Source organism: Nerophis ophidion, linkage group LG05 (genome assembly GCF_033978795.1).
Source record: "Nerophis ophidion isolate RoL-2023_Sa linkage group LG05, RoL_Noph_v1.0, whole genome shotgun sequence".
Taxonomy (NCBI): Eukaryota; Metazoa; Chordata; class Actinopteri; order Syngnathiformes; family Syngnathidae; genus Nerophis; species Nerophis ophidion.
This window is the reverse complement of record NC_084615.1, coordinates 17,820,197-17,847,756: the sequence shown is the minus strand read 5'-3', so window position 1 is coordinate 17,847,756 and position 27,560 is coordinate 17,820,197. Positions and strand designations below refer to the sequence as shown.

At 40.3% G+C, this 27,560-nt stretch overlaps 1 protein-coding gene across 1 annotated transcript in view; it reads left to right on the top strand.

Annotated features, from left to right (window-relative positions):
* The window catches only part of si:rp71-46j2.7 (uncharacterized), a 100,097-nt gene that overhangs the window by 41,892 nt on the left and 30,645 nt on the right, over positions 1-27,560 (top strand). The window contains exon 11 of the mRNA XM_061899658.1: positions 23,065-23,632. Within this exon, the coding sequence (XP_061755642.1) occupies positions 23,065-23,632 (568 nt within the window). The remainder of the gene's footprint in view (positions 1-23,064; positions 23,633-27,560) is intronic.

The following is a 27,560-nucleotide window of genomic DNA, read 5'->3' as shown; positions in this document are numbered from 1 at the left end:
TATACACAATATATACATATACATACACAATAAAGACATGCATATACAAAACATATACAGACTTACATATACACACAATATAGACATACATGAATACATATGCACACAATATAGACATGCATATACACAAAATGTATAAATACATACACACAATATAGGAATACATATACACAAAATATATACATGCATACATAAATATACACACAATATAGACATGCATTTACACAAAATATACACATACATACATACATATACACATGAGTACCTTGAAGGTAGAAAAGCGCTATACAAGTACAACCCATTTATTTATTTATATATACATACATATACATAAACACACAATATATACATACATATACACACAATATACACATACATATACATACATTATAAACATGCATATACACACAATATATACATACATACATACATATAAACACAATATAAACATACATGCATACATATATATACATATACACAATATATACATGTACATACACAATAAAGACATGCATATACAAAACATATACAGACTTACATATACACACAATATAGACATACATGATTACATATGCACACAATATAGACATGCATATACACAAAATGTATAAATACATACACAATATAGGAATAGATATACACAAAATATATACATGCATACATAAATATACACACAATGTAGACATGCATTTACACAAAATATACACATACATACATATACACACAATATAAACATACACATACACACACTATAGACATGCATGGACACAAAATACATACATATAGACATACATATACACAAAATATATACATACATACATAAATATGCAAACAATATAGACATACATGCATACATATACACTACACACAATATATACATACATACATGTACACAATATAGACATACAGACATTTACACACAATACATACATACATGAATACATATACATTAATATACCCACAATATATAAATACATACATAGAGTATACATACTAAAAAAGGGTCCCTAGTTTGTGAATGAGAGTGTGAATGTTGTGTGTGTGTGTGTGTGTGTGTGTGTGTGTGTGTGTGTGTGTGTGTGTGTGTGTGTGTGTGTGTTGGCCTTGTGATGAGGTGGCACTAAAACTACATTCCTCCATAAAATAGATAACAGCTTTGATGAATGTCTATAATACTTCAAAGAAAACTGTCTATCCATCCATTTTCTACCGCTTGTCCCTTTTGGGGTCGGGGGGATTGCAGGAGCCTATCTCAGCTGCAATCGGGCGGAAGGCATGTTACACCCTGGACAAGTCGTCATCTCATCACAGGGCCAACGCAGATAGAAAACGGGTTTTATTTAATACAATTCTACCCAAACATTTAATAGAGTCAAATACCAACAAGGCAACAAGAGAAATAGCCACGACTAAATAAGTAAATGTGTACAGTAAATGTATACTGTATATATTTATATGTGGTTATAGTGTATATATATTTATATGTAGTTGTATTTATATTTATATGTGGTTATAATGTATATATATTTAAATGTGGTTATATTGTATTGATATTTATATGTGGTTATAGTGTATGTATATTTATATGTGGTTATAGTGTATGTATATTTATGTGGTTATAATGTATTTATATGTGGTTATGTATTTATATTTATATGTGGTTATAATGTATTTATATGTGGTTATAATGTATTTTTATTTGTATGTGGTTATAGTGTATATATATTTATATGTGGTCATAATGTATAAATATTTATGTGGTTATAGTGTATATATATTTATATGTGGTTAATGTATGTATATTTTTATGTGGTTAATGTATGTATATATAAATGTGGTTATAGTATATATATATATATATATATTTATATGTGGTTATAATGTATATATATTTTTATGGGGTTAATGTATGTATATTTTTATGTGGTTAATGTATGTATATATAAATGTGGTTATAGTATATATATATATATATATATTTATATGTGGTTATAATGTATATATATTTTTATGTGGTTAATTATGTATATTTATATGTGGTTAATTATGTATATTTATATGTGGTTATAGTGTATACATATTTATACGTGGTTATAGTGCATATATATATATATATATATATATATATATATATATATATATATATATATATATATATGTATATGTGTGTGTGGTTAATAATGTATGTATATTTAAATGTGGTCATGTATGTATATTTATGTCGTTAAAGTGCATATATGAGGTTATAATGTATATATATTTATATGTGGTTATATTGTATATTTATTTATATGTGGTTGTATTGTATGTATATTTTTATGTGGTTATAATATATGTATATTTATATGTGGTTATAAATAAATGATAAATGGGTTGTACTTGTATAGCGCTTTTCTACCTTCAAGGTACTCAAAGCGCTTTGACACTACTTCCACATTTACCCATTCACACACACATTCACACACTGATGGAGGGAGCTGCCATGCAAGGCGCTAACCAGCACCCATCAGGAGCAAGGGTGAAGTGTCTTGCTCAGGACACAACGGACGTGACGAGGTTGGTACTAGGTGGGGACTGAACCAGGGGCCCTCGCGTTGCGCACGGCCACGCATATATAGGGTGTATATATTTATGTGGTTATAGTGTATATATATTTATATGTTGTTATTATGTGTGTATATATTTATATGTGGTTATAGTGTTTGTATATTTATGTGGTTATAATACATATATATATATATATATATATATATATATATATATATATATATATATATATTATGAGGTTAGTGTGTGTATATATATTTATATGTGGTTATAGTGCATATATATTTATATGTGGTTATAATGTATGTATATTTATGTGGTTATAGTTTATAATATATTTATGTGGTTCTTATATATATATATTTATATGAGGTTATAGTGTGTATATATATTTATATGTGGTTATAGTGCATATATATATTTATATGTGGTTATAATGTATGTATATTAATATGTGGTTATAGTGTATGTATACATATATATATATATATATATATATATATATATATATATATATATATATATATATATGTGTGTGTGTGTGTGTTGTGATAATGTATTTATATGTGGTTATAGTGTATATATATTTATATGTGGTTATAATATATATATATTTATATATACAGTATATATATTTTTTTGTTTGTTTCCGACACCCCTAGTACCTAAGTTTGTCGCCAGGGCGTATACGCCGCAGATTTTCTTTCCAGTTGTGTTACTTACCTTCATGCTAGAATGCCCCAGTTCAATTTTCTCCGCAAAACAGTCTTAAGAAAAGTCCACATCAAAGTCGGTCCTAATCTAAAGAACTGCTCATGCGTGTGCAGTATTTTCCCACCAATGGGCTGTATTGTTCCTGCGAGACCCCAGCAGAGCAGCCCCCGAAGGAACTCTCTCTCATGCAGCCAAACAAGCTGTCAGGTTAAGTGGCGTCTGCGGGGGATACATGTTAAACCACTTTTGGATGGGGAGAGCGTAAACAATGGCTGCAGTAAAAGGGGTTTCACGACATGTTCTTAGACAGCTTTGATTGGATTGGAATAGCTTGGATTTACGACGACTGTGTCATTACCTTGCTGCAGGATGAACAAGGTGCGTGGTAGCACTAGTCAGAGGTGGGTAGAGTAGCCAGAAATTGTACTCAAGTAAGAGTACTGTTACTTTAGAGATGTATTACTCAAGTAAAAGTAAGGAGTAGTCACCCAAATATTGAGTAAAAGTAAAAAGTATGTTGTGAAAAAACTACTAAGTACTGAGTAACTGATGAGTAACCTGTTTGTTTAATGATGACGGCAACAAGTAATGCACAAAAACATTACTTGTAATGCACAAAAACATTACTTGTTGCCGTAAAACCAAATATACAGTGTATATTTGGTTTTACACTGTATTGAAAAAAAATTTGAAAATGAATTTTACCTTTGCAGCCTCATGATACTATTGGCTAAGTTTTATATTCATAAATGTAAGTTTCTCAATACCCGACCGGTTTTTTCTGCCTTTTGTCACAACCACTGGCTTGTTAGTGGCTGTAACATTAAGGGAGACCACACCGATTTGTACATTTTAGCCAACAGATCTTTTATTTTACAACATGTATCAGTGATCAGTAATGTGAATTAACCAAGGAATGTATCAGTAAATGAGTGTTGTCCCAAAAGGGTGTTAATGTGGTGCTAATCCCGGCCGTCGTTGCCGTGACCATACGGTCACCAAACGAATGTGCCTGTGGGACGAGAGAGAGAAAGAGAGAGAGCATGAGCGAGAGAGCATGCTGATGGGAGACCTTTTATAGGCCGCCCAATCAGCAGCCCTCTGAGATGTTGCACGTCTTCACAGACCAGCTCCACCTGCGGGTCGGAGGACCAAAGTGCCCCAAACACTAACCGGCAGAGCCGGGCATGACATCCCCCCCCTTAAAAACAGAGACCCGTGTTAACTGGGTCTCTGAAGCACCATCAAAAAATAGAAAACCAAAACCTACAGTAGCCCCAGTAGCTATATTCTAGTCCCACTGACGCACCTCCCCTCCACCCCAGACCAACCAGAACCCAAACCATCCCAAACACCCTCCTTCCCCTCCGACCTTCCCTGCACCCAGCACATCCTGGTACCCGGACAGCGACCTTTAAGGGAAACAGAGAAAAACCGCAGGTTAGGAGTGAGTGGAGATGATTAGACCTCATGGTCCAGAGTCAATGTCATGTTCAATTAGTGTGGTACAGGTTGGAGTGTCGGAAAACAAAGGCAAAAACTCAAAAATCAAATCCGACAACTGTTTACGCTGTACCTCACTTAAATGACCGAGGAGACTATCTAGCTCCTTTAACTGCTGAGTATTATCTAAGCGCCCGTGTAACACTGAATCATCAGGTGCGCGCACTTCATCCCAAGCTGCCACCTCCGGCCAGTTGAGCGGTTCCCCAACCCCAACGGCTAGACCCACTGGACTCGCAGCAATCCCACCCGCCTTATCGGAACCTGCAGAGTGGTAAGGCTTGAGTAAATTCACATGACACAGTTGCTGTGATCGTTTACGATCAGGAGTTGACAGTAAATAATTGAGATCTGACACTTGGCTCATAACCGTAAATGGACCAGAGTATTTTGCTGTAAATGGTGACCCCGGAATGGGCAGCAAAGCTAAAACTTGATCACCTGGATTGAAAACTCTGATCTTCGCTTTACGGTCATAACGCAGCTTCATTTTCACCTGAGCTTTAGTCAAATGCTCGGTTGCCTCTTTCCATGCAAGCAACAGCCTACGACGAAAACCATCTACATACTCAGTGAAACTGACGGGAGTGTTCTGCAGATCCAGATTGGCATTTAAAACAGACAGTGAGGTCCGGACTTTGTGGCCAAAGACTAGGTCATTTGGACTAAAACCAGTGCTTTCTTGAACTACACCACGCGCAGACAACAAGAGCCATGGCAACGCCTCCTCCCAATCTCTCCGCATCTCAACACAGTAAGCGCGCAAGAGAGACTTCAACGTGGCATGCCAGCGCTCCAATGCCCCCTGACTCTGTGCGTGATACGCACTGCTCAAATTGTGCTTTACCTGCATCGACTTCAACGCTGCAGCAAATGTTCTGGAGGTAAAGTTAGACCCTCTGTCGCTCTGAATTACCTTCGGAATGCCAAAGACAGAAATGAATTTAGACAAACATTTCAATATTGACCTTGTGGTAATTGTTCTCAAGGCATACGCTGCTGGATACCGAGTGGCCTGGCACATGATGGTAAAGAGGTACACACAACCAGATTTCGAAGGGGGTAGTGGACCTACACAATCAATAATGAGATGCTCAAATGGTGTGCCAACAGACGGAATAGGTTGAAGTTGTGCAGGTTTAATGGGAGTACTCTGTTTCGCAACCTGGCAAACATGACATGCTTTGACAAATCTAGATACATGGCGTTTCATCCGTGGCCAGTAAAAATGTTCCAAAAGACGTCGGTAGGTTTTCTTAACTCCAAAATGCCCAGACTCTGCTCCATGGGCTGTTCTCAAAATCAAATCACGGTATTTGTCAGGTACCATCACTTGAATCACCTGACCTGCCACTTCAGGATCAACACCTGGCAACCACGTATGCAGCAAAACGCCATTCTGAATGAAGTAACCCATCGTTGGATCAGTAGAAGCTAAGGCAAAATATTTCTCAAAGCTCTGATCATTCTTTTGTGCCTCAATTAAATCTTGACATGACAGAGGTTCGGGCAGCTCAGGAACAAAAAAAGGCACAGATTTGGACACATCCGACGATTGCGCCTGTGTGCGAGACATTGCCCTAGTCACAGCACAAGCAGTAAACACTTCTGGGAATTCTTGACAACACGCGTCTGGCTCCTCTACAGATAGCGGTACAGGTGTAACAACTGGAGGTGAAGAAACTAAACACCCACCCAAATTGTTCCCCAGAATTACATGGATATCCTGCATAGGCAGAGACGGTCTCACAGCAATAGTCACCTCCCCATTCACAAATCCTGAACACAAGTGAATTTTGTGCAACGGTACAGAAAATGACTGCATGCCTATTCCTCTAATCAAAACACATTTCCCAGTGTCAGATGCTGTGGAAAATGGCAAAACTGCTCCAGAAATGAAACTCTCAGATGCCCCAGTGTCTCTTAAGATTTTAACTGGAACTTTTTTGTGTCTCTCCAACCAATGACACCCAGCCATCACTAATGAATGGAGCGAAATCAGACGCAGCTGACTCTACTGATTTCGTCTGCTCGTCTGACACAGATGCACCATCTTCAATCACTTGCTCACAATGAACTTCCAAACGAGGTAACGGTGTTAGATCAGAGACGCCAAAATCAACTGGATGCACAACAGAAACACACCCAGCTACCTTGGCATTAGATTTACGGCCTTTCAACAGCGGGCAGTCCTTTTTCCAATGTCCCTCCTGCAAACAGTAATGACATTTATTCGTCGGGCTTGGGCGAGATTTGCTACTTCCATTATCAAATTTAGGAACATTACTGGAATTGCCATAATTGGATCGATTTGAACTACAACCATAACGAGGAGGAGAACGTTGTGGAGGAGAACGAGCAGGATCATAACGTTGGTGGCTATTATACCGTGGAGGACTGCTGTAAGGCTTACGTTTATGAGTCAACACAAAGGTATCAGCAAGCGAGGCTGCCTCCTCCACTGACTTTGCCTTTTGCTCATTAATGTAGGTTGCAATTCGATCTGGTACAATGTTCTTAAACTGCTCCAAAATCAACAAATCACGCAAATTTTCGTAAGTTGAGACAGACTCTGAAGTGAGCCACCGGTTAAAATAAGTACTCAACTCTCTTGCCACTTCAGCATGGGTCTGATTAGCACGTTTACGCCAGTTTCTGAAACGTTGTCTGTAAGCTTCTGGATTCAGTTCATAACATTTCAAAACCGCTTTTTTCACCTCAGCATACTTGTGCCTATCAACAGGTGTTAATGCCAAGTATGCCTCCCGTGCGCGTCCTACTAGTACAGTTTGCAAAAGCACCGTTCTATCCTCTTCACTCCACTTTTTGTCAGAGGCCATCTGTTCAAACAGTGAGAAAAACACGTCTGGGTCACGTTCGTCAAACTTTGGAACATACTTTACCATGCTATCCATACTTGACCCGGACAGATTTCCACTAATCTTACCTTCTGACATTAGTTTCAAACGATCCTGTTCAATTTTAATTTTCTCAAGCTGTACTGTAAGGTCCATTTCACCTTTTTTCAAATCCATTTCTTTTTCAAATTTGAGTCTCTCCATATCTGCTTTCTGTTGCAATTCTCGTTCTAATTTGATTTTTTCCAGTTCAAAAAGACGTTCTTTCTCCTTAGCCTGTTGCGCCCACTCAAATTCAAGTGCCTTCATCTCTCTTTGTTGCTCAAAAGTCAGTATGCCTACCCTCTCTGACTGCATAGGCTCTGACATACCCTTCACATGAGCGTCACCACCTTTTCCTGAAGGCAAAATGCTCTGCTCACACAAAAACTCGTGAATGGAGTCACGCAAGAGTCCCTTCTTACCAGTTCTAATGGCTGATGACAATTCCATGCCATACTTTTCTGCCAATTGCAACAACTGTTCCTTATTAAGGGCAAACAACAATTTCTCAGATGGTGCTTCCACAAAAGCCTCCATCCTGCTCAACCCAGGCCGTCAGTACCAATCTGGCTACTGTACCAAACCAACAATGAAACCACTGAAAAAACAACCCAACCAAAAACTAGCTCTAATTACGCTAGGCTCTCTCTCTCCAACCAATCTAACCAGGTCTCTAAAACATTACAGTTATGTTAACACAGCAAACTAACCTCGGAGCATCCCCCTAAACATTTTCCACCCACTAGACTAATCTATTTTCACACAGAGCCCGAGGACGAGGATCATTTACTCACCAATACCTGTGGAGACGTACCATCCCGACAAAGCCGATTCAGCCGTTTCTCCAAGGCGGTGCCCTCGCCCAGGCTCTGTGACAGCAGGAACCTAGAACCCGTACTAGATGGGGATAAAGGCGACAGCTCCTAAGAGGCTGAATGCAATGCTACAAACTGCAATGAAAATAAACCAAGATGGCTGGAACAAACAATTCAGTGTCTACCTACACTTGCACGGTCAAACAAAGCCTCAAAAGTACAAATCAGTAGATCCCCCAATTAACTAACTGATAACAGGCCCCAACTGACTATTAGCAGTTCACAATTAGTAACTCAGCTCTACTCACCTTCCTACGCTCCAAAAGCCAGTAGAAGGAATACTCAATACAAAGAGCTCTACGCACCTTCCTACGCTGCCATAGCCAGTAGAAGGAATTACCATAGCCTAAAGTTACTACCAAAGATCGGACAAGCCCCCATATGTCACAACCACTGGCTTGTTAGTGGCTGTAACATTAAGGGAGACCACACCGATTTGTACATTTTAGCCAACAGATCTTTTATTTTACAACATGTATCAGTGATCAGTAATGTGAATTAACCAAGGAATGTATCAGTAAATGAGTGTTGTCCCAAAAGGGTGTTAATGTGGTGCTAATCCCGGCCGTCGTTGCCGTGACCATACGGTCACCAAACGAATGTGCCTGTGGGACGAGAGAGAGAAAGAGAGAGAGCATGAGCGAGAGAGCATGCTGATGGGAGACCTTTTATAGGCCGCCCAATCAGCAGCCCTCTGAGATGTTGCACGTCTTCACAGACCAGCTCCACCTGCGGGTCGGAGGACCAAAGTGCCCCAAACACTAACCGGCAGAGCCGGGCATGACACTTTAAAAAAGATTTGGAACTCTAAATTAAAACACTATACCTCTAACAACCAAATAGCTGTGAAAACGATGCTATGTTCCAAATTTAAGTTATTTACTGAGATTGAGTGAGCCTATGGCTTTGCACTTTGTTTATATTATATATATATTTTTTGCATTCTATTTTAGTTACTTTGAATTTACAACCCCCTGGCGCTGTTTTGTACGGCTTGTATACTGTTTTGTACTGTTTTTGTACTTTGACTATTATTTTCAAACGTCACCACTGACTGCATTTTATTGGTGAAACGGAGTCAAACGTCACCACTGACTGCATTTGATTGGTGAAACGGAGTCAAACGTCACCACTGACTGCATTTGATTGGTGAAACGGAGTCAAACGTCACCACTGACTGCATTTGATTGGTGAAAGGCAGGCATGTGATAGATCCTACTTTAAAGGTCTGTCTGACAAACCAAAACAAACAAAGCGTGCATTAACAGATCGATAAAAATCAGTAGCGAGTAGCTAGCTGAATGTAGATAAATGGAGCAGAGTTAAAGTAGCATTTCTTCTCTATAAATATACTCAAAAGTAAAACTATGTTGCATTAAAACTACTCTTAGAAGTACAATTCATCCCAAAAGTTACTCAAGTAGATGTAACGGAGTAAATGTAGCGCGTTACTACCCACCTCTGGCACTAGTATGGGGCTGCATGGTGAACAAGGTGCATGGTAGCACTAGTATCAATCAATCAATCAATCAATGTTTACTTATATAGCCCTAAATCACTAGTGTCTCAAAGGGCTGCACAAACCACTGCGACATCCTCGGTAGGCCCACTTAAGGGCAAGGAAAACTCACACCCAGTGGGACGTCGGTGACAATGATGACTATGAGAACCTTGGAGAGGAGGAAAGCAATGGATGTCGAGCGGGTCTAACATGATACTGTGAAAGTTCAATCCATAATGGATCCAACACAGTCGCGAGAGTCCAGTCCAAAGCGGATCCAACACAGCAGCGAGAGTCCTGTTCACAGCGGAGCCAGCAGGAAACCATCCCAAGCAGAGGCGGATCAGCAGCGCAGAGATGTCCCCAGCCGATACACAGGCGAGCAGTACATGGCCACCGGATCGGACCGGACCCCCTCCACAAAGGAGAGTGGGACATAGAAGAAAAAGAAAAGAAACGGCAGATCAACTGGTCTAAAAAGGGAGTCTATTTAAAGGCTAGAGTATACAAATGAGTTTTAAGTTGAGACCTAAATGCTTCTACTGAGGTGGCATCTCGAACTGTTACCGGGAGGGCATTCCAGAGTACTGGAGCCCGAAATGAAAAAGCTCTACAGCCCGCAGACTTTTTTTGGGCTTTGGGAATCACTAATAAGCCGGAGTCCTTTAAACGCAGATTTCTTGCCGGGACATATGGTACAATACAATCGGCAAGATAGGATGGAGCTAGACCGTGTAGTATTTTATACGTAAGTAGTAAAACCTTAAAGTCACATCTTAAGTGCACAGGAAGCCAGTGCAGGTGAGCCAGTACAGGCGTAATGTGATCAAACTTTCTTGTTCTTGTCAAAAGTCTAGCAGCCGCATTTTGTACCAACTGTAATCTTTTAATGCTAGACATGGGGAGACCCGAAAATAATACGTTACAGTAATCGAGACGAGACGTAACAAACGCATGGCTAATGATCTCAGCGTCTTTAGTGGACAAAATGGAGCGAATTTTAGCGATATTACGGAGATGAAAGAAGGCCGTTTTAGTAACGCTTTTAATGTGTGCCTCAAAGGAGAGAGTTGGGTCGAAGATAATACCCAGATTCTTTACCGTGTCGCCTTGTTTAATTGTTTGGTTGTCAAATGTTAGAGTTATATTATTAAATAGAGTTCGGTGTCTAGCAGGACCGATAATCAGCATTTCCGTTTTTTTGGCGTTGAGTTGCAAAAAGTTAGCGGACATCCATTGTTTAATTTCATTAAGACACGCCTCCAGCTGACTACAATCCGGCATGTTGGTCAGCTTTAGGGGCATGTAGAGTTGGGTGTCATCAGCATAACAGTGAAAGCTAACACCGTATTTGCGTATGATGTCACCTAGCGGCAGCATGTAGATGCTGAAGAGTGCAGGGCCAAGGACCGAACCCTGGGGAACTCCACACGTTACCTTAACGTAGTCCGAGGTCACATTGTTATGGGAGACACACTGCATCCTATCAGTAAGATAAGAGTTAAACCAAGACAGGGCTAAGTCGGACATACCAATTCGTGTTTTGATACGTTCTAATAAAATATTATGATCGACAGTATCGAAAGCAGCGATAAGATCGAGGAGCAGCAACATAGATGACACATCAAAATCCATCGTTAGCAATAGATCATTAGTCATTTTTGCGAGGGCTGTCTCCGTGGAGTGATTTGCCCTGAAACCGGATTGAAAGGTTTCACATAGATTGTTAGACGCTAAGTGTTCAATTAACTGCTCCGCAACAATTTTTTCGAGGATTTTTGAAATAAAGGGAGGTCATGAGGTCAGGATCGAGGTTAGGTCTTTTAAGAAGAGGATGAATAACCGCTTTTTTGAATGCTTGGGGAACAGTGCCCGAGGAAAGTGATAAGTTTATAATATTTAGCACTGATGGACCTAATAATACAAAGAGCTCCTTGATCAGTTTCCCAGGAAGAGGGTCAAGTAAACATGTTGTTTGTTTTATTCCATTTACACGTAACAATTCCTCTAATGTTATTTCCTCAAAACGAGAGAAACTATTTTGGAGGGCAGTATCCGCCGTATATACAGTCGTGTCAGTGTTACTATAACCCCGTTGTAGCTGGGACGCATTGTCTTTAATCTCCTTTCTAATGACTTCAATTTTCTTACTAAAGAATTGCATAAAGTCATCAGCTGAGTGGGTGGAGCTACTGGAAGGAGTCCCTTGTTGGGTTAGCGATGCTACCGTACTAAACAAAAATTTAGGATCGTTTTTATTACGGTGGATGAGATTTGAGTAATATTTAGCTTTAGCTAAGGTAAGCATGCGTTTATAAGTTATTAAACCATCACTCCATGCTTGATGGTGCACCAAGTTTAGTCGTGCGCCATTTGCGTTCCAGCTTTCTGCATAATAATTTCTGAGCTCTAGTTTCTTCTGTAAACCACGGGGTGCGCTTTTTTGGAGCCTTTTTTAACTTTAGCGGTGCTATGTTATCAATGGTTTCGCGCAGGGCGTCGTTAAAGTTGTTAGTGAGGTTATCAATAGAGCCCACATACTTTGGGAATGGTGCCATTACCAAGGGCAGTAGGTCAGCAAGAGTTGTCGTTGTGGCCGTATTAATGTTGCGGCTGCTATAGCAGTTATTATTATTATTAGTTTGACGAACATGCGTCTGAACCTCGAATTTTATAAGGTAATGATCGGACAATACTTTAGTGTACGGGAGTATCGTAACTTTGGAAACGGTGATACCCCTGACAAGCACTAGGTCTATCGTATTACCGTTGCGATGCGTGGGTTTATTTATTATTTGAGTGAGACCACATCTATCAATTATAGTCTGGAGCGCTACGCACGGTGGGTCTGATGGGGTATTCATATGGATATTAAAGTCCCCCATTATGATTATATTATCGGCGTGTGTCACTAGATCAGCAACGAACTCTGAGAATTCATTGATAAAGTCCGAATAGGGCCCTGGGGGGCGGTAGATAACAGCCAGGTGTAGAGGCAGCGGTGTGACAGACTTCATAGTAAGCATCTCAAACGATTTATATTTATTATTTATGTTAGGACTAAGGTTAAAGTTTTCGTTGTATATTAGTGCGACCCCCCCACCCCTTTTAAGCGGACGGGCAATATGCGCATGTGTAAAGTTAGGAGGACATGCCTCATTTAGCGCAAAAAAGTCGTTTGGTTTAAGCCAGGTTTCACTGAGACCGATGACGTTAAGATTGTTGTCTCTGATAATATCATTAACTAACAACGTTTTGGGAGACAATGATCTTATGTTTAAAAAAACTATATTATAGGTAGTCGGCTGTTTTAGGGAGTTTTTGATCAAATTATCCGTAGTAGCAATATTAATAATGTTGTGTTTATTATGCCCAGTGCATTCAGTATAGTTACGACCATATCTAGGAATTGATACGACGGGAATTTTCCGATTGTTTGATTGTTGCTTTGATAAACTGCACGCATCATGGTTAGCCACCTCAGTAACGGGGATTTTCCGATTGTTTGTTTGTTGCTTTGATAAACTGCACGCATCATAGTTTGCCACCTCGGTAAAACACATGTCCAACTCTGAAACACTCAAAGCAGAAAAAACTTGTTCTAATTTAACTGACTCCTTACCCAGACCAGTAGTCTCGCATCCTCTATTTAAATGCAGCTGCATGATGGAGGGAAGTGGTGTTCTGTGGGGATTAGCCTTCTGCTTTGTTTTAAGCCCCGCTCGGCATCCGCGTTTCCAATCACACCGCTGGCGTCTGCTCCGTAGACGGCCCCCGCTGCTACTAGACTCCCCTGCTTCACAGGCCGCTGGATGTAGCCGCCGAAGTATTCCCATGCTAGTTAGCACGTCGAACAAGCACGCGTCTATCAGTCCAAAACGGCCCGATATGTCCACATCCAGAAGTGTCTGGCGGTCGTATGTGATCACGGAGTGACCACGATGCGAGCCAGCCATGAAGTCTGCAGAACTGTCCGGCATTTCCGCCAAATGTTCCATCTTTAGCAAGAGCTCCGCAGTGTCGCAGCCCGTCCGGGCGTCGCCATCTTGCTATTCATCATGCATGGTGAACAAGGTGCATGGTAGCACTAGTATGGGGCTGCATGGTGAACAAGGCACATGGTAGCACAAGTATGGGGCTGCATGGTGAACAAGGCGCATGGTAGCACTAGTATGGGGCTGCATGGTGAACAAGGCACATGGTAGCACTAGTATGGGGCTGCATGGTGAACAAGGCGCATGGTAGCACTAGTATGGGGCTGCATGGTGAACAAGGCGCATGGTAGCACTAGTATGGGGCTGCATGGTGAACAAGGTGCATGGTAGCACTAGTATGGGGCTGCATGGTGAACAAGGTGCATGGTAGCACTAGTATGGGGCTGCGTGGTGAACAAGGTGCATGGTAGCACTAGTATGGGGCTGCATGGTGAACAAGGCGCATGGTAGCACTAATACGAGGCTGCAGGATGCTGCTGTAGCGGTTTTGATTCAGGGTGGTCTTAACTTTTTACGAGTCGTGTATATTTTTACTACGCGACTCTTTTGGCTTTTATTATTATCGTTGTTGTGGACAATTACACAGAGAGGAATGACTGCATAATGGCAGTGATATTACCAGCACAACTCACTTGTAAACAGGGTGTGGAGGTCTACAGTGGGGCTGTCTCCACGCAACTTTTCGCCGTTCTTTTTCACTTTACTGCCATGTTGCAGACACTGTTTGGAAACAATTAAGGTATGTAAATAAACACTCAGAAAACCTTTCGTACCGATATATATCTGCGGCTATGTCAGGTTCAAACACTGATGACATGTACAAACCCCGTTTCCATATGAGTTGGGAAATTGTGTTATATGTAAATATAAACGGAATACAATGATTTGCAAATCATTTTCAACCCATATTCAGTTGAATGTGCTACAAAGGCAACATATTTGATGTTCAAACTGATAAACGTTTTTTTGTTGTTGTAAATAATCATTAACTTTAGAATTTGATGCCTGCAACACGTGACAAAGAAGTTGGGAAAGGTGGCAATAAATACTGATAAATTTGAGGACTGCTCATCCAACACTTATATGGAACATCCCACAGGTGTGCAGGCTAATTGGGAACAGGTGGGTGCCGTGATTGGGTATAAAAGCAGCTTCCATGAAATGCTAAGTCATTCACAAACAAGGATGGGGTGAGGATCACCACTTTGTAAGCAAATTGTCGAACAGTTTTAGAACAAAATTTCTCAACGAGCTATTGCAAGGAATTTAGGGATTTTACCATCTACGGTCTGTAAAATCATCAAACGGTTCAGAGAATCTGGAGAAATCACTGCACATAAGCGATATTACGGACCTTTGATCCCTCAGGCGGTACTGTATCAAAAACCGACATCAGTGTGTAAAGGATATCACCAAATGGGCTCAGGAACACTTCATAAAACCACTGTCAGTAACTACAGTTGGTCGCTACATCTGTAAGTGCAAGTTAAAACTCTACTATGCAAAGCCAAAGCCATTTATAAATGGGTTGTACTTGTATAGCGCTTTTCTACCTTGAAGGTACTCAAAGCGCTTTGACACTACTTCCACATTTACCCATTCACACACACATTCACACACTGATGGAGGGAGCTGCCATGCAAGCCGCTAACCAGCACCCATCAGGAGCAAGGGTGAAGTGTCTTGCTCAGGACACAACGGACGTGACGAGGTTGGTACTAGGTGGGGATTGAACCAGGGGCCCTCGGGTTGCGCATGGCCACTCTTCCACTGCGCCACGCCGTCCCCAACGTTTATCAACAATATCCTGAAACGCCACCGGAATGGCTGGGCCCGAGCTCACCTAAGATGGACTGACGCAAAGTGGAAAGGTGTTCTGTGGTCTGACGAGTCCACATTTCAAATTATATTTGGAAACAGAAGACGTGGTTTCCTCCAGAACAAAGAGGAAAATAACCATTCGGATTGTTATAGGCGCAAAGTTCAAAAGCCAGCATGTGTGATGGTATGGGGGTGTATTAGTGCCCAAGGCATGGGTAACTTACACATCCGTGAAGGCACCATTAATGCTGAAAAGTACATACAGGTTTTGGAACAACATATGTTGTCATCCAAGCAACATTATCATGGACGCCCCTGCTTATTTTAGCAAGACAAGTGTTACAACAGCGTGGCTTCGTAAAAAAAGAGTGCGGGTACTTTCCTGGCCCGCCTGCAGTCCAGACCTGTCTCCCATGGAAAATGTGTGGCGCATTATGAAGCGTAAAATACGACATCGGAGACCCCGGACTGTTGAACGACTGAAGCTCTACATAAAAAAAGAATGGGAAAGAATTCCACTTTCAAAGCTTCAACAATTAGTTTCCTCAGTTCCCAAACGTTTACTGAGGGTTTGGTAAAAGAAAAGGTAATGTAACACAGTGGTGAATATGCCCTTTCCCAACTACTTTGGCACGTGTTGCAGCCATGAAATTCTAAGTTAATTATTATTTGCAAAAAAACAAAAACATCAAATATCTTGTCTTTGTAGTGCGTTCAACTGAATATGGGTTGAAAAGGATTTGCAAATCATTGTATTCCGTTTATATTTACATCTAACACAATTTCCCAACTCATATGGAAACAGGGTTTGTAGATCCACGCCGACGTCTCCTCTACTTAACAGGCATAAAAAGATTTCAACCATCCCAAATATATTACACTATACATATGAGTGTATGTATATATATATGTATATATATATATATATATATATATATATATATATATATACACACACACACGTATGTATGTATATATATATGTATGTATGTATATATATATATAGTGTAATATATTTGGGATATATTACAGACATATATATATATATATATATATATATATATATATATATATATATACATATACACATATACTCTAATATAAATTTAGTATAATACATTTCGGATGGTACTTTTGAACTTTGTGGACGCCGTCTTTGCGCCACAGTAAGTCTTTGCTGTCGTCCAGCAGTCTGTTTTTGTTTAGTTTGTAGCCAGTTCAGTTTTAGTTTCGTTCTGCATAGCCTTCCCTAAGCTTCAATGCCTTTTTGTTCGGGACACTCACCTTTTGTTTATTTTTGGTTTAAGCATTAGACACATTTTTACTTGCACGCTGCCTCCCTCTGCTTCCATATCAGCTACCGGCTGCCACCTGCTGGTATGGAAGAGTATTACACGGTTACTCTGTCCAGCTCTAGACAGCACCGACACTCAACAACAACACATCATTTGCAGACTATAATTACTGCTTTGCAAAAAATATTTTTTACCCAAATTAGATAATCCCCCACGGCACAGTAGTTAAAAAAACAGGAATAGGGATACTGGAGATGTATAATGTTGTATTTGTATGCACGTTGGAAATAAACCCAAACCAGAAGTAGTTTTTCTGTAACTTTTATTCCGTCATTGTTGTATTATTTTCTGGCAGGTGGAACTGGGTAAGTGTATAAATAGTAGTTTGACAGTGCAAGGTATAGCCTGGCCCCTAAGTTGCTTTAGGAGTGTAGCGTGGGCAAACTAACCTTTTTATGTTTATTTATTGGCAACATCTCAGTCCTCGACTGCAATTTTTTTATGGCTTCTCCGAAGCGAATCAGCCAGGTTCTGCTTCCTCAGTGTCGTGTAGCTGGAGACGAAATGTGTGCCTGAGGGCCGCTACACACTGCTGGCTTGTTGTTGTTGTTGTTGTTGTCTTTCTGCTGCACGCTGGAACTCCTTCTGTTGTCAAACTCCTGTTTACGGACCGAAATGGAGCTTTTGACAAGTCCATGGGAGAGTCTGCTCAAGATTCCCTCTCATTTTCATTTGCATTTAGGTGTGCCTTCCCAAAAGTCAACCTTTCTTCTGGTGAAGCCATTTCTTTGCTTCAAAGGTGAACTGTGGCTGATTTATGATGACCGAGGCAGCTGGAGCATACTTGCCAACCCTCCTGGATTTTCTGGGACACTCCCGAAATTCAGCGCCTCCCCCGAAAACTTCCTGGGACAAATTTTTTCCCGAAATTCAGGCGGAGCTGGAGGCCACGCCCCCTCCAGCTCCAATGCGAACCTGAGTGAGGACAGCCTGTTTTCACGTCCGCTTTCCCACAATATAAACAGCGTGCCTGCCCAATGACGTTATAACTGTAGAATGATTGAGGGCGAGTTCTTGGTTTCTTATGTGGGTTTATTGTTGGGCAGTTTCATTAACGTCCTCCCAGCGCGAAAACAACACACAATAACAGCAGTCAAGTTTTGGTCTACCGTAAAGCAGTTCTTCTGCCGTAAATAGCAATGTAGGTACACTCTTAAACAGGACAATACTGCCATCTACTGTACACGCATATGGTTAGAAAAATAGTGACAGAACAAGGATGGACAATTCAACCCTTAACTCAACAATGAGTAATTGAGTGTAATGTGTGTGTATATGTGTGTTTAAATAAATGAACACTGAAATTCAAGTATTTCTTATATATATATATATATATATATATATATATATAAAATATTTGACTTGGTGAATTGTTGCTGTAAATATACTCCTCCCCTCTTAACCACGCCCACCCCGCACCTCCCGAAATCGGAGGTCTCAAGGTTGGCAAGTATGAACTAGAGTGCTGCATTCGAAACATGGGGGCGCACTGCCGGTGAGCGGGTTTATTAAGGTCTTTTTTTATACAAAAGCTGCACCGGATTATAAGGCGCAATAAATGGGTCATAAAGGACTTCCTTGTGGTCTACATAACATGTAATGGTGTTTTTTTGTGCAAAATGTTGCATAGATGATGTTTTACACATCATCTTCAAGTGGCTTCAGGATGCGCCATTTTGTGGGCAGTCTTGTTCATGTGTCTCACTTTCGACGGCGTCTTCTCCCCGTCATCTTTGTTGTAGTGGTGTAGCGTGCAAGGAAGGGAGTGGAAGAAGTGTCAAAAGATGGCGCTAACTGTTTTAATGACATTCAGACTTCAATCAATAACGGACTAGCACAACAAAAATGCCGTGAAAAACCGTCCAACCGTGACTCTCTAATAACTAAAGTTCCTTGGGTGAATAATGTAAACTCACTACACCGGTAGGTTTTAGTGCTTTCATGGCGAGTTTACTGACAGATATAAGTAAGAACTTTACACTACTTTATATTAGAAAAGGCAACAGCGGAGGATGAATGTCACATAACAAGGAGATAAAGAAAAAGAAGATGCGCCGTTTTGTAGGCGGTGTTTTTCACGTTTCACTTATGACGGCGTCTTCTCCCCGTCATCTTTGTTGTAGCTTGCAAGGACGGGAGTGGAAGAAGTGTCAAAAGATGGCGCTAACTGTTTTAATGACATTCAGACTTCAATCAATAAGGGACTAGCACAGGGGTAGGGAACCAATGGCTGTAGAGTCAGATGTGGCTCTTTTGATGACTGCACCTGACTCTCAGATAAATCTTAGCTGACATTGCTTAACATGATAAGTAATGAATAATTGTGCTGGTAATCACAGAGTTAAAAATAAAACATTCTCATGCATTTTAATCCATCCATCCGTTTTCTACCCCACCTGTTGGAGAAGTCACATTAATGGTAAGAAGCATGTTACTTATTATTAAACGGGACAAGCGGTACGAAATGGATGGATGGATGGATGGTTGGTTTCAGAATAACGATGTTATTCTGAAACGCATTATACTCTAAAAATGTTGGTCTTACTTAAAATGCACGCATTTAGTTGTATTCAGTGTTAACATTTTTATATGGCTCTCACGGAAATACATTTTAAAATATTTGGCTTTAATGGCTCTCTCGGCCAAAAAGGTTCCCGACCCCTGGACTAGCGCAACAACAATGCCGTGAAAAACCGTCCAACCGTAACTTTCCAATACCTAAAGTTCCTTGGGTGAATAATGTAAACTCACTACACCGGTATGTTTTAGCACTTTCATGGCGAGTTTACTGAAAGATATAAGTAAGAACTTTACACTACTTTATATTAGAAATGGCAACAGCGGAGGAGGAATGTCACATAACAAGGAGATAAAGAAAAAGAAGATGCGCCCTTTTGTGGGCGGTCTTGTTCACGTGCCTCACTTTCGACGGTGTCTTCTCCCCGTCATCTTTGTTGTAGTGGTGTAGCGTGCAAGGACGGGAGTGGAAGAAGTGTCAAATGATGGCGCTAACTGTTTTAATGACCTTCAGACTTTACTTCATTCAATAACGGAGCAGCATCTCCTCATCCAACGGAATTGTCTCGTGAAAAACTGTCCGACCAGCAACTCTAATAACTAATGTTCCTTGGGGGAATAATGTAAACTCACTACGCAGGTATGTTTTAGTGCTTTCATGGCGAGTTTACTGACAGATATAAGTAGAAACTTTACACTACTTTTCATTAGAAATGGCAACAGCGGAGGATGAATGTCACATAACAAGAAGATAGTGAATACAAAGAAGCTTATAGACTACGGACGACAGTGGCGGACTTGCGCACATTTTCAGGACTTATGCAGATCCCAAATACAGATCAGCAGGTACCAGAAGGTAAAAAAAAGTTGGTTTCGCACAGGGCTGGGCAAAATGGCCTTTTAATGATATCTCTATTTTTAGGCCATGTGACGATACACCATATATATCTCCATGTTTTGCCTTAGCCTTGAATGAACACTTGATGCATATAATCACAGCAGTATGATGATTCTATGTGTCTACATTCAAACATTCTTCTTCATACTGCATTAATATATGCTACTTTTAAACTTTCATGCAGAGAAGGAAACCACAACTAAAAGTGTATTTTTTTAAACAGTTATCAAGCAGTGGCACAAACATTCATGTCATTTCCAAAACAGAAAGTGCAAGATTGTCAGAGACATTTTAAAACAACCTATGAGTGCACTTTTGTGCATGATGTCACTAAGATGACGTATCAAAACAACACTAAATTAAAGTGCACCTTTTTGTACAGTACGCCACTACAATAGTTTAAAACAAAGTGCACTTTTGTGCATGATGTCACACAAGATATTTTAATAGGTGTCAAATAAAAATGAGTTGCATAATAGGAAATCTAATCGCTATGTGGTAGGTTCCTTCGGATGCTATCTCCTTGTGTTGTTCACAATTTTTTTTTCATATGGTGTTGATGTGGAAATGGTTGCCTCGGCATTTTGTTGGTGTGGCACCGAATGGAGATGTTGAAATGCGGAGTAAGCACTCTTCATTCTCTAGCGGGTGACTTTTCAAATGATGCTACATATTAGCCAGTAATGCTACTTTTTGTAGCAACTTTTCTGCATGATGTCACACAAGATATTTCCATAAGTGTCAAATAAAAATGAGCCGCATAATAGGAAATCAAATAGTGTATATCCTTTCCTATGTGGTAGGTTCCTGCGGCAGTTAGCTCCTATTTTTTTCAAAATGTTTGGCCTAAATTAAGAATTTTCGTGCATAAAAATGGCTAAATGTACTAAAAATATTGTTTATTGCATTCAATTAACAGCGAGGGAGGAAAGGGGAACATTATCACCAGACCTATGTAAGCGTCAATATATACCTTGATGGTGCAGAAAAAAGACCATATATTTTTTTTACCGATTTCCGAACTCTAAATGGGTGAATTTTGGCGAATTAAACGCCTTCCTGTTTATCGCTCATGTGGTGATGACGTCAGAACGTGACGTCGCCGATGTAATACAGCCGCCATTTTCATTTTCAACACATTGTAAACATTGGGTCTCAGCTCTGTTATTTTCCGTTTTTTCGACAATTTTTTTGGAACCTTGGAGACATCATGCCTCGTCGGTGTGTTGTCGGAGGGTGATGTTGACTTATGTGCTAATCAGACATATTTGGTCGCGGCGTGACTGTTAATTGATGCTAACATGCTACGCTAATCGATGCTAACATGCTATTTACCGGCGGTGCTAAAGCAGACATGGCACAGAGATGTATGGATAACCTGCAGATGCATTTGCAACAATAAAGTCAACGAAATCACAAAGGTGAGTTTTGTTGATGTTGACTGCCAACTAATCGATGCTAACATGCTACGCTAATCGATGCTAAATTGCTATTTACCGGCGGTGCGAAAGCAGACATGGCACAGAGATGTATGGATAACCTGCAGATGCATTTGCAACAATAAAGTCAACGAAATCACAAAGGTAAGTTTTGTTGAGGTTGACTGCCAGCTAATCGATGCTAACATGCTACGCTAATCGACGCTAACATGCTATTTACCGGCGGTGCTAAAGCACACATGGCACAGAGATTTATGGATATCCTGCAGATGCATTTGCAATGATAAAGTCAACGAAATCATAAAGGTGAGTTATGTTGATGTTGACTGCCAGCTAATCGATGCTCACATGCTATTTACCGGTGGTGCTAAAGCAGACATGGCACAGAGATGTATGGATAACCTGCAGATGCATTTGCAACTATATTACGTTTCCTTCCACCCACATTTAATGCGAAACAAACACTTACCAATCGACGGATTTAAGTTGCTCCAGTGTCACAAGATGCGAAAGTCCCGATTGTTTGGTCCGCACATTTTACCGGCGATGCTAACGCAGCTATTCGGCCATGCTATGGCTATGAAAAGCGTCAATAGCTATTCGCTCAATAGCTTCCGTTTCGTCTTCAATACTTTCATACTCCAACCATCCGTTTCAATACATGCGTAATCTGTTGAATCGCTTAAATCGCTGAAATCCGAGTCTGAATCCGAGCTAATGTCGCTATATCTTGCTGTGGTATTCGCAATTGTTTGTTTACATTGGCAGCACTGTATGACGTCACAGGGAAATGGATAGTCGCATCGCAAATAGCGAAAATCAAGCACTTTAAAGCTTTTCTTAGGGATATTCTGAGACAGGTAAAAAAAAATTTAAAACTTCAAAAAATACAACAAGCCACTGGGAACTGATTTTTATTGTTTTTAACCCCTTTGAAATTGTGATAATGTTCCCCTTTTACTGAATTTTCACCAGATGCTTAACTTTTTTTCCTGGTAGAACTCCACGGAAACATCGAAGGAAATCAGCGCACCGGAAGGTTCAAATCCACCTTTGGAAAACTCCCCCGTCTCCACGGAGACGAGCTGTGTTGTCAGCAGCCTTTCAGTTCCCACCATCGTCATCTCTCCCTGCCAGCCTCTTCCGGAGGAGCCCCGCTTGGCTTTAAACTCCCACTTCTCCAGCAAAAGCTGTTCCGAGGACTCAGAGAACCATTTGGCGCACTTCAAAATGCTCATCAAGGGACTGACGCGGTCCAGGTCCCAGGAGTGTCTGGCCTCCGTCAGAAACGAGAACCCCGACGACACGCCGACCTGCGGGCAAAACGGCAGACTCGAGGGGGAAGGCGGAGAAGGCGCCGAGGGCCCGTCGTGGTTGCATCTCAGCGCCAGGCCGGCGAGGAAGGAGAAGGGGATCCCGAGGTCGTCCGGCGGGTGCACCAAGTCCAAAGGGAAGGAGCCGGGGGTGTCGGGGATGGAGGACGACTCCCCGAGTGCCAGGAGCCAAGGTACCTGGGAGCAGCTGGAGGCCACTAAAGCCATCTTTGATCTGCTGAAGGAAATCTCAGGTGAGTTCCTTCACGACATCACAGACGCCTCATTTAGACATCTTCAGAATCAGAATACTTTTTAATTGCCACTGTTTACACACTAGGATTTTTTTCTTGTGCAATGGTGCAACATAAACCACACACAACACAGAATGGGGAGTAAAATGAGCTGTAAAGGAGCTTTCAGTTATTTTTAGCTGCTGGAAGAAAATTCTTTGTTGACGACGCCTCCTTCTGGCCTACGGCGAGTAGACTCTTGAAAGCTAGCTAAACGGCGACAACTGTCAAAAGTGAAGGGATTGCGTCGGCCGATGAAAGAAGTCGAGCTGGATTTGATGCTTGTTGGGAAAAACAAAATGCAGAAAGTGACTTTCTGTCAACCGCTTACAGTAAAAAATAGTTCAAAGATGACAGCGTTGACTGAAACCCAGACCACACAGTCTGATAGTTTATATATCAATGATGAAATATTAACATTGCAACACATGCCAATACGGCCTTTTTAGTTTACTGAATTGCAATTTTAAATTTCACGCGGAAGTATCATGCTAAAACGTCGCGGTATGATGACGCCACGCATTGTAGAGGACATTTTGTTCCAGCACCGTTCCCAGCTATAAGTCGGCTGTTTTCATCGCATAATTCCACAGTATTATGGACTTCTGTGTTGCTGGATATTTTGCAATTTGTTCAATGAATAATGGAGACGTCAAAGAAGAAAGCTGTAGGTGGGAAGCGGTGTATTCCGGCCGCCTTTAGCAACACAAACACAGCCGGTGTTTCATGGTTTGCATTCCCAAAAGACGACAGTGAAGCTTTACTATCGAACAGAGATGTCAAGCGAACACGGTTGGATTGGACCACACACACAAAGTACAGTGTATTATGCAGCGATCATTTCGAAAGATCGTATTTCGAATAGGGTCCCTTGAGAAGGGCAGAGATGGGCATCGCCACCACCCGTCGACTGGTGCTGAAGAAAGATGCGGCGCCGACCTTCAGGTTGTACAGGTACGACCATATAATCTCACTAAAACACTAGTAACACAATAAGCAGATAAGGGATTTTCCAGAATTATCCCAGAAAATTTGTCTAATAACATCTGAATCGCTCTCACTGCCCTCGCCTTTTTTTTTGTAGTCCTTCACTCTCACTATCCTCATCCACCAATCTTTCATCCTCACTCAAATTAATGGGGAAATCGTCACTTTCTCGGTCCGAATCGCTCTCGCTGCTGGTGGCCATGATTGTAAACAATGTTCAGATGTGAGGAGCTCCACAACCCGTGACGTCACGCGCACATCGTCTGCTACTTCCGGTACAGGCAAGGCCTTTTTATTAGCAAACAAAAGTTGCGAACTTTATTGTCGATGTTCTCTACTAAATCCTTTCAGCAAAAATATGGCAATATCGCGAAATGATCAAGTATGACACATAGAACGGACCTGCTATCCCTGTTTAAATAAGAAAATCTCATTTCAGTAGGCCTTTAATGGGTCTTAAGTGCTGTCCAGTTTAACTGTCACCATCATAAAACATTTTAGAAGCTGCACAGTTTTAAAGCGGGGGTATTTAATTTATAGTCTAAAGCAGGGGTGTCCAAACTTTTTCCACTGAGGGCCACACACGGAAAATTTAAACCATGTGGGGGCCGTTTTGATATTTTTCATTTTCAAACCATAACAAATTATATGGATTCTTTTTTTTTTTTTTTTACCTTAAGGACTCCCAGAAACCATAGAGGGTCTCCGTCATTAACATGGTAAAAAATAAGTCAAATTATTATTTTAATTTTTTATGTAATGCTTACTGTATAACTCTATATCAACTTCAGGTGGATATAAAGTTTAAAAAAAAAAAAAAAAAAAAAAAAAAAAGGTTTTATGCCTTTTCAGTCTTTTATAGTAAAACTGAAATATGCAGTATTTCCCGCATTGCCCAAAACTTTCAGAAATCAATGTTTGATCTGAAGTAATTGGAGCCCTAAAAAGATCAATAATGCAGGACACCATTGATTTAAATGTATTATTATTTCTGAGTAATCACAGTGAAAAGTAAATAAAATCCAACTAAATATCTTTGGGATTCAAAACGTCCCCTACTCATAAAGTGATACATTTTTATTGTTATTTGTTTTACTTTCAACACTTAAGTTACGAGATCAACTTCAGATATATCTGTCGATTTTATGTTTGAACTATTATTTTGTTGGTTTTATGCTCTTTTGTCAAAGAAAACACTGTTTTTATATGGCAACCACACAGTATTTGCACATAATATTTTCCACATAAAACATAAAGTGAAATATTTGAAGTAATTGGAGCCCTAAATAGGTCAATAATTCATTATTTAAAAAAAAAAAAGTACTTTTTTTTTTTTTTAGCATTGGCAATGAGAGCAAAATAAAGAAAAACTAAAGAAAAACAAGCAGCCTGCATGGCAGCTTTGTGTCAACATTGCAACTTTTCCCCGTTAGATTTCACCTCATTCTACTTTTTTTAGTGTTGTTTTTAATTTTATTTTTTATTTTTCGCAATAGCATTTCCAGAATGTGTGGCGGGCAACTAAACAAATAGCTGCGGGCCACACTTTGGACACCCCTGGTCTAAAGAAAAAAAGTCCTACTAGCATCACACAGTATATCCTAACAGTCATCATTTCTAAAAAAAATATGATAAATCTGTGTGCTGTCTGTGCCTTTATGAGTTATTTTAGTACATAAAACCCCGGAAGACAAAATCGAGGTTTCTCATTGTCCCATTGGGTTAAGTTTTTCCTTGCCCTGATGGGGGATCTGAGCCGATGTCATCGTGGCTTGTGCAGCCCTTTGAGACTCTCGTGATTTAAGGCTATATAACGTATTTTTCGGACTATAAGTCGCGTTTTTTTTTTTTTTGTAGTTTGGCCGTGGGTGAGACTTGGCCAAAGCTAAAAATAAAAAAAAATATATATATATATATATATTATCATTATTTTTTATTTTTTTTATTTGGCCAAGTCTCACCCCTGGCTTTACTGTGGAGAAGACGGCGACTTATTGTCCGAAAAATACGGTAAGTCAACTTTGATTGATTGATGCCCTTTCTGTCAAAGAAAACTTTATTTTATACGGCAAACACACAAAATATGCAAGATTTCACCCACAAATATTTCAAAGTGGAATTTATGTGAAGTAATTGAAGGCCCTAATTAGGTCACTAATTCACAACAACGATTTTGATTCATTATTATATTTTGAGCAATGACCGCTGAAAAGGAAAAAAATGGTGTTAGTGTTATTAGAGTCCACACTGCAACTTTTCCTCGCTACATTGCACCTGTTTGCTCTTTTATTCCACTTTTTCATGCGTTTACTTTTTGATTATACTTTTTACTAAATGTACAGGCAAAGTTTTAAAGTGTGGTTACTTAATTTATATTCTTTAACGGGGAAAAAAAGTCCTAGTAGCATTATACAGTATATCCTAACAGCATACTTGCCAACCCTCCCGGATTTTCCGAGAGACTCCCGAAATTCAGCGCCTCTCCCGAAAACCTCCCCAGACAAATTTTCTCCCAAAAATCTCCCGAAATTCCGGCGTAGCTGGAGGCCACGCCCCCTCCAGGTCCATGCGGACCCGAGTGATGTGTCGACAGCCTTTTTTCACGTCCGCTTTCTTTCTTTTCTTTTCTTTTCTTAGTTTATTTCAAACATGACATACATACAACATTATACATCAGGTAATTTCATCATTTCGCAATACACAATACATCATGTCCGAAAAGGAGTAGGAAGAAGCAAAGCTTATTTAATCCTACCCCTTTTCCACTTGAGCGCCCACAAATATATACTTTAATTCACTGACCTTCTTTACAGCAAAATATCAAAATAGCAAAATGACATCTGTGAGTGAGTAACACAGCAGTTTTCTAACATGTACTTAATTCTTTCAGTCATTATTAACA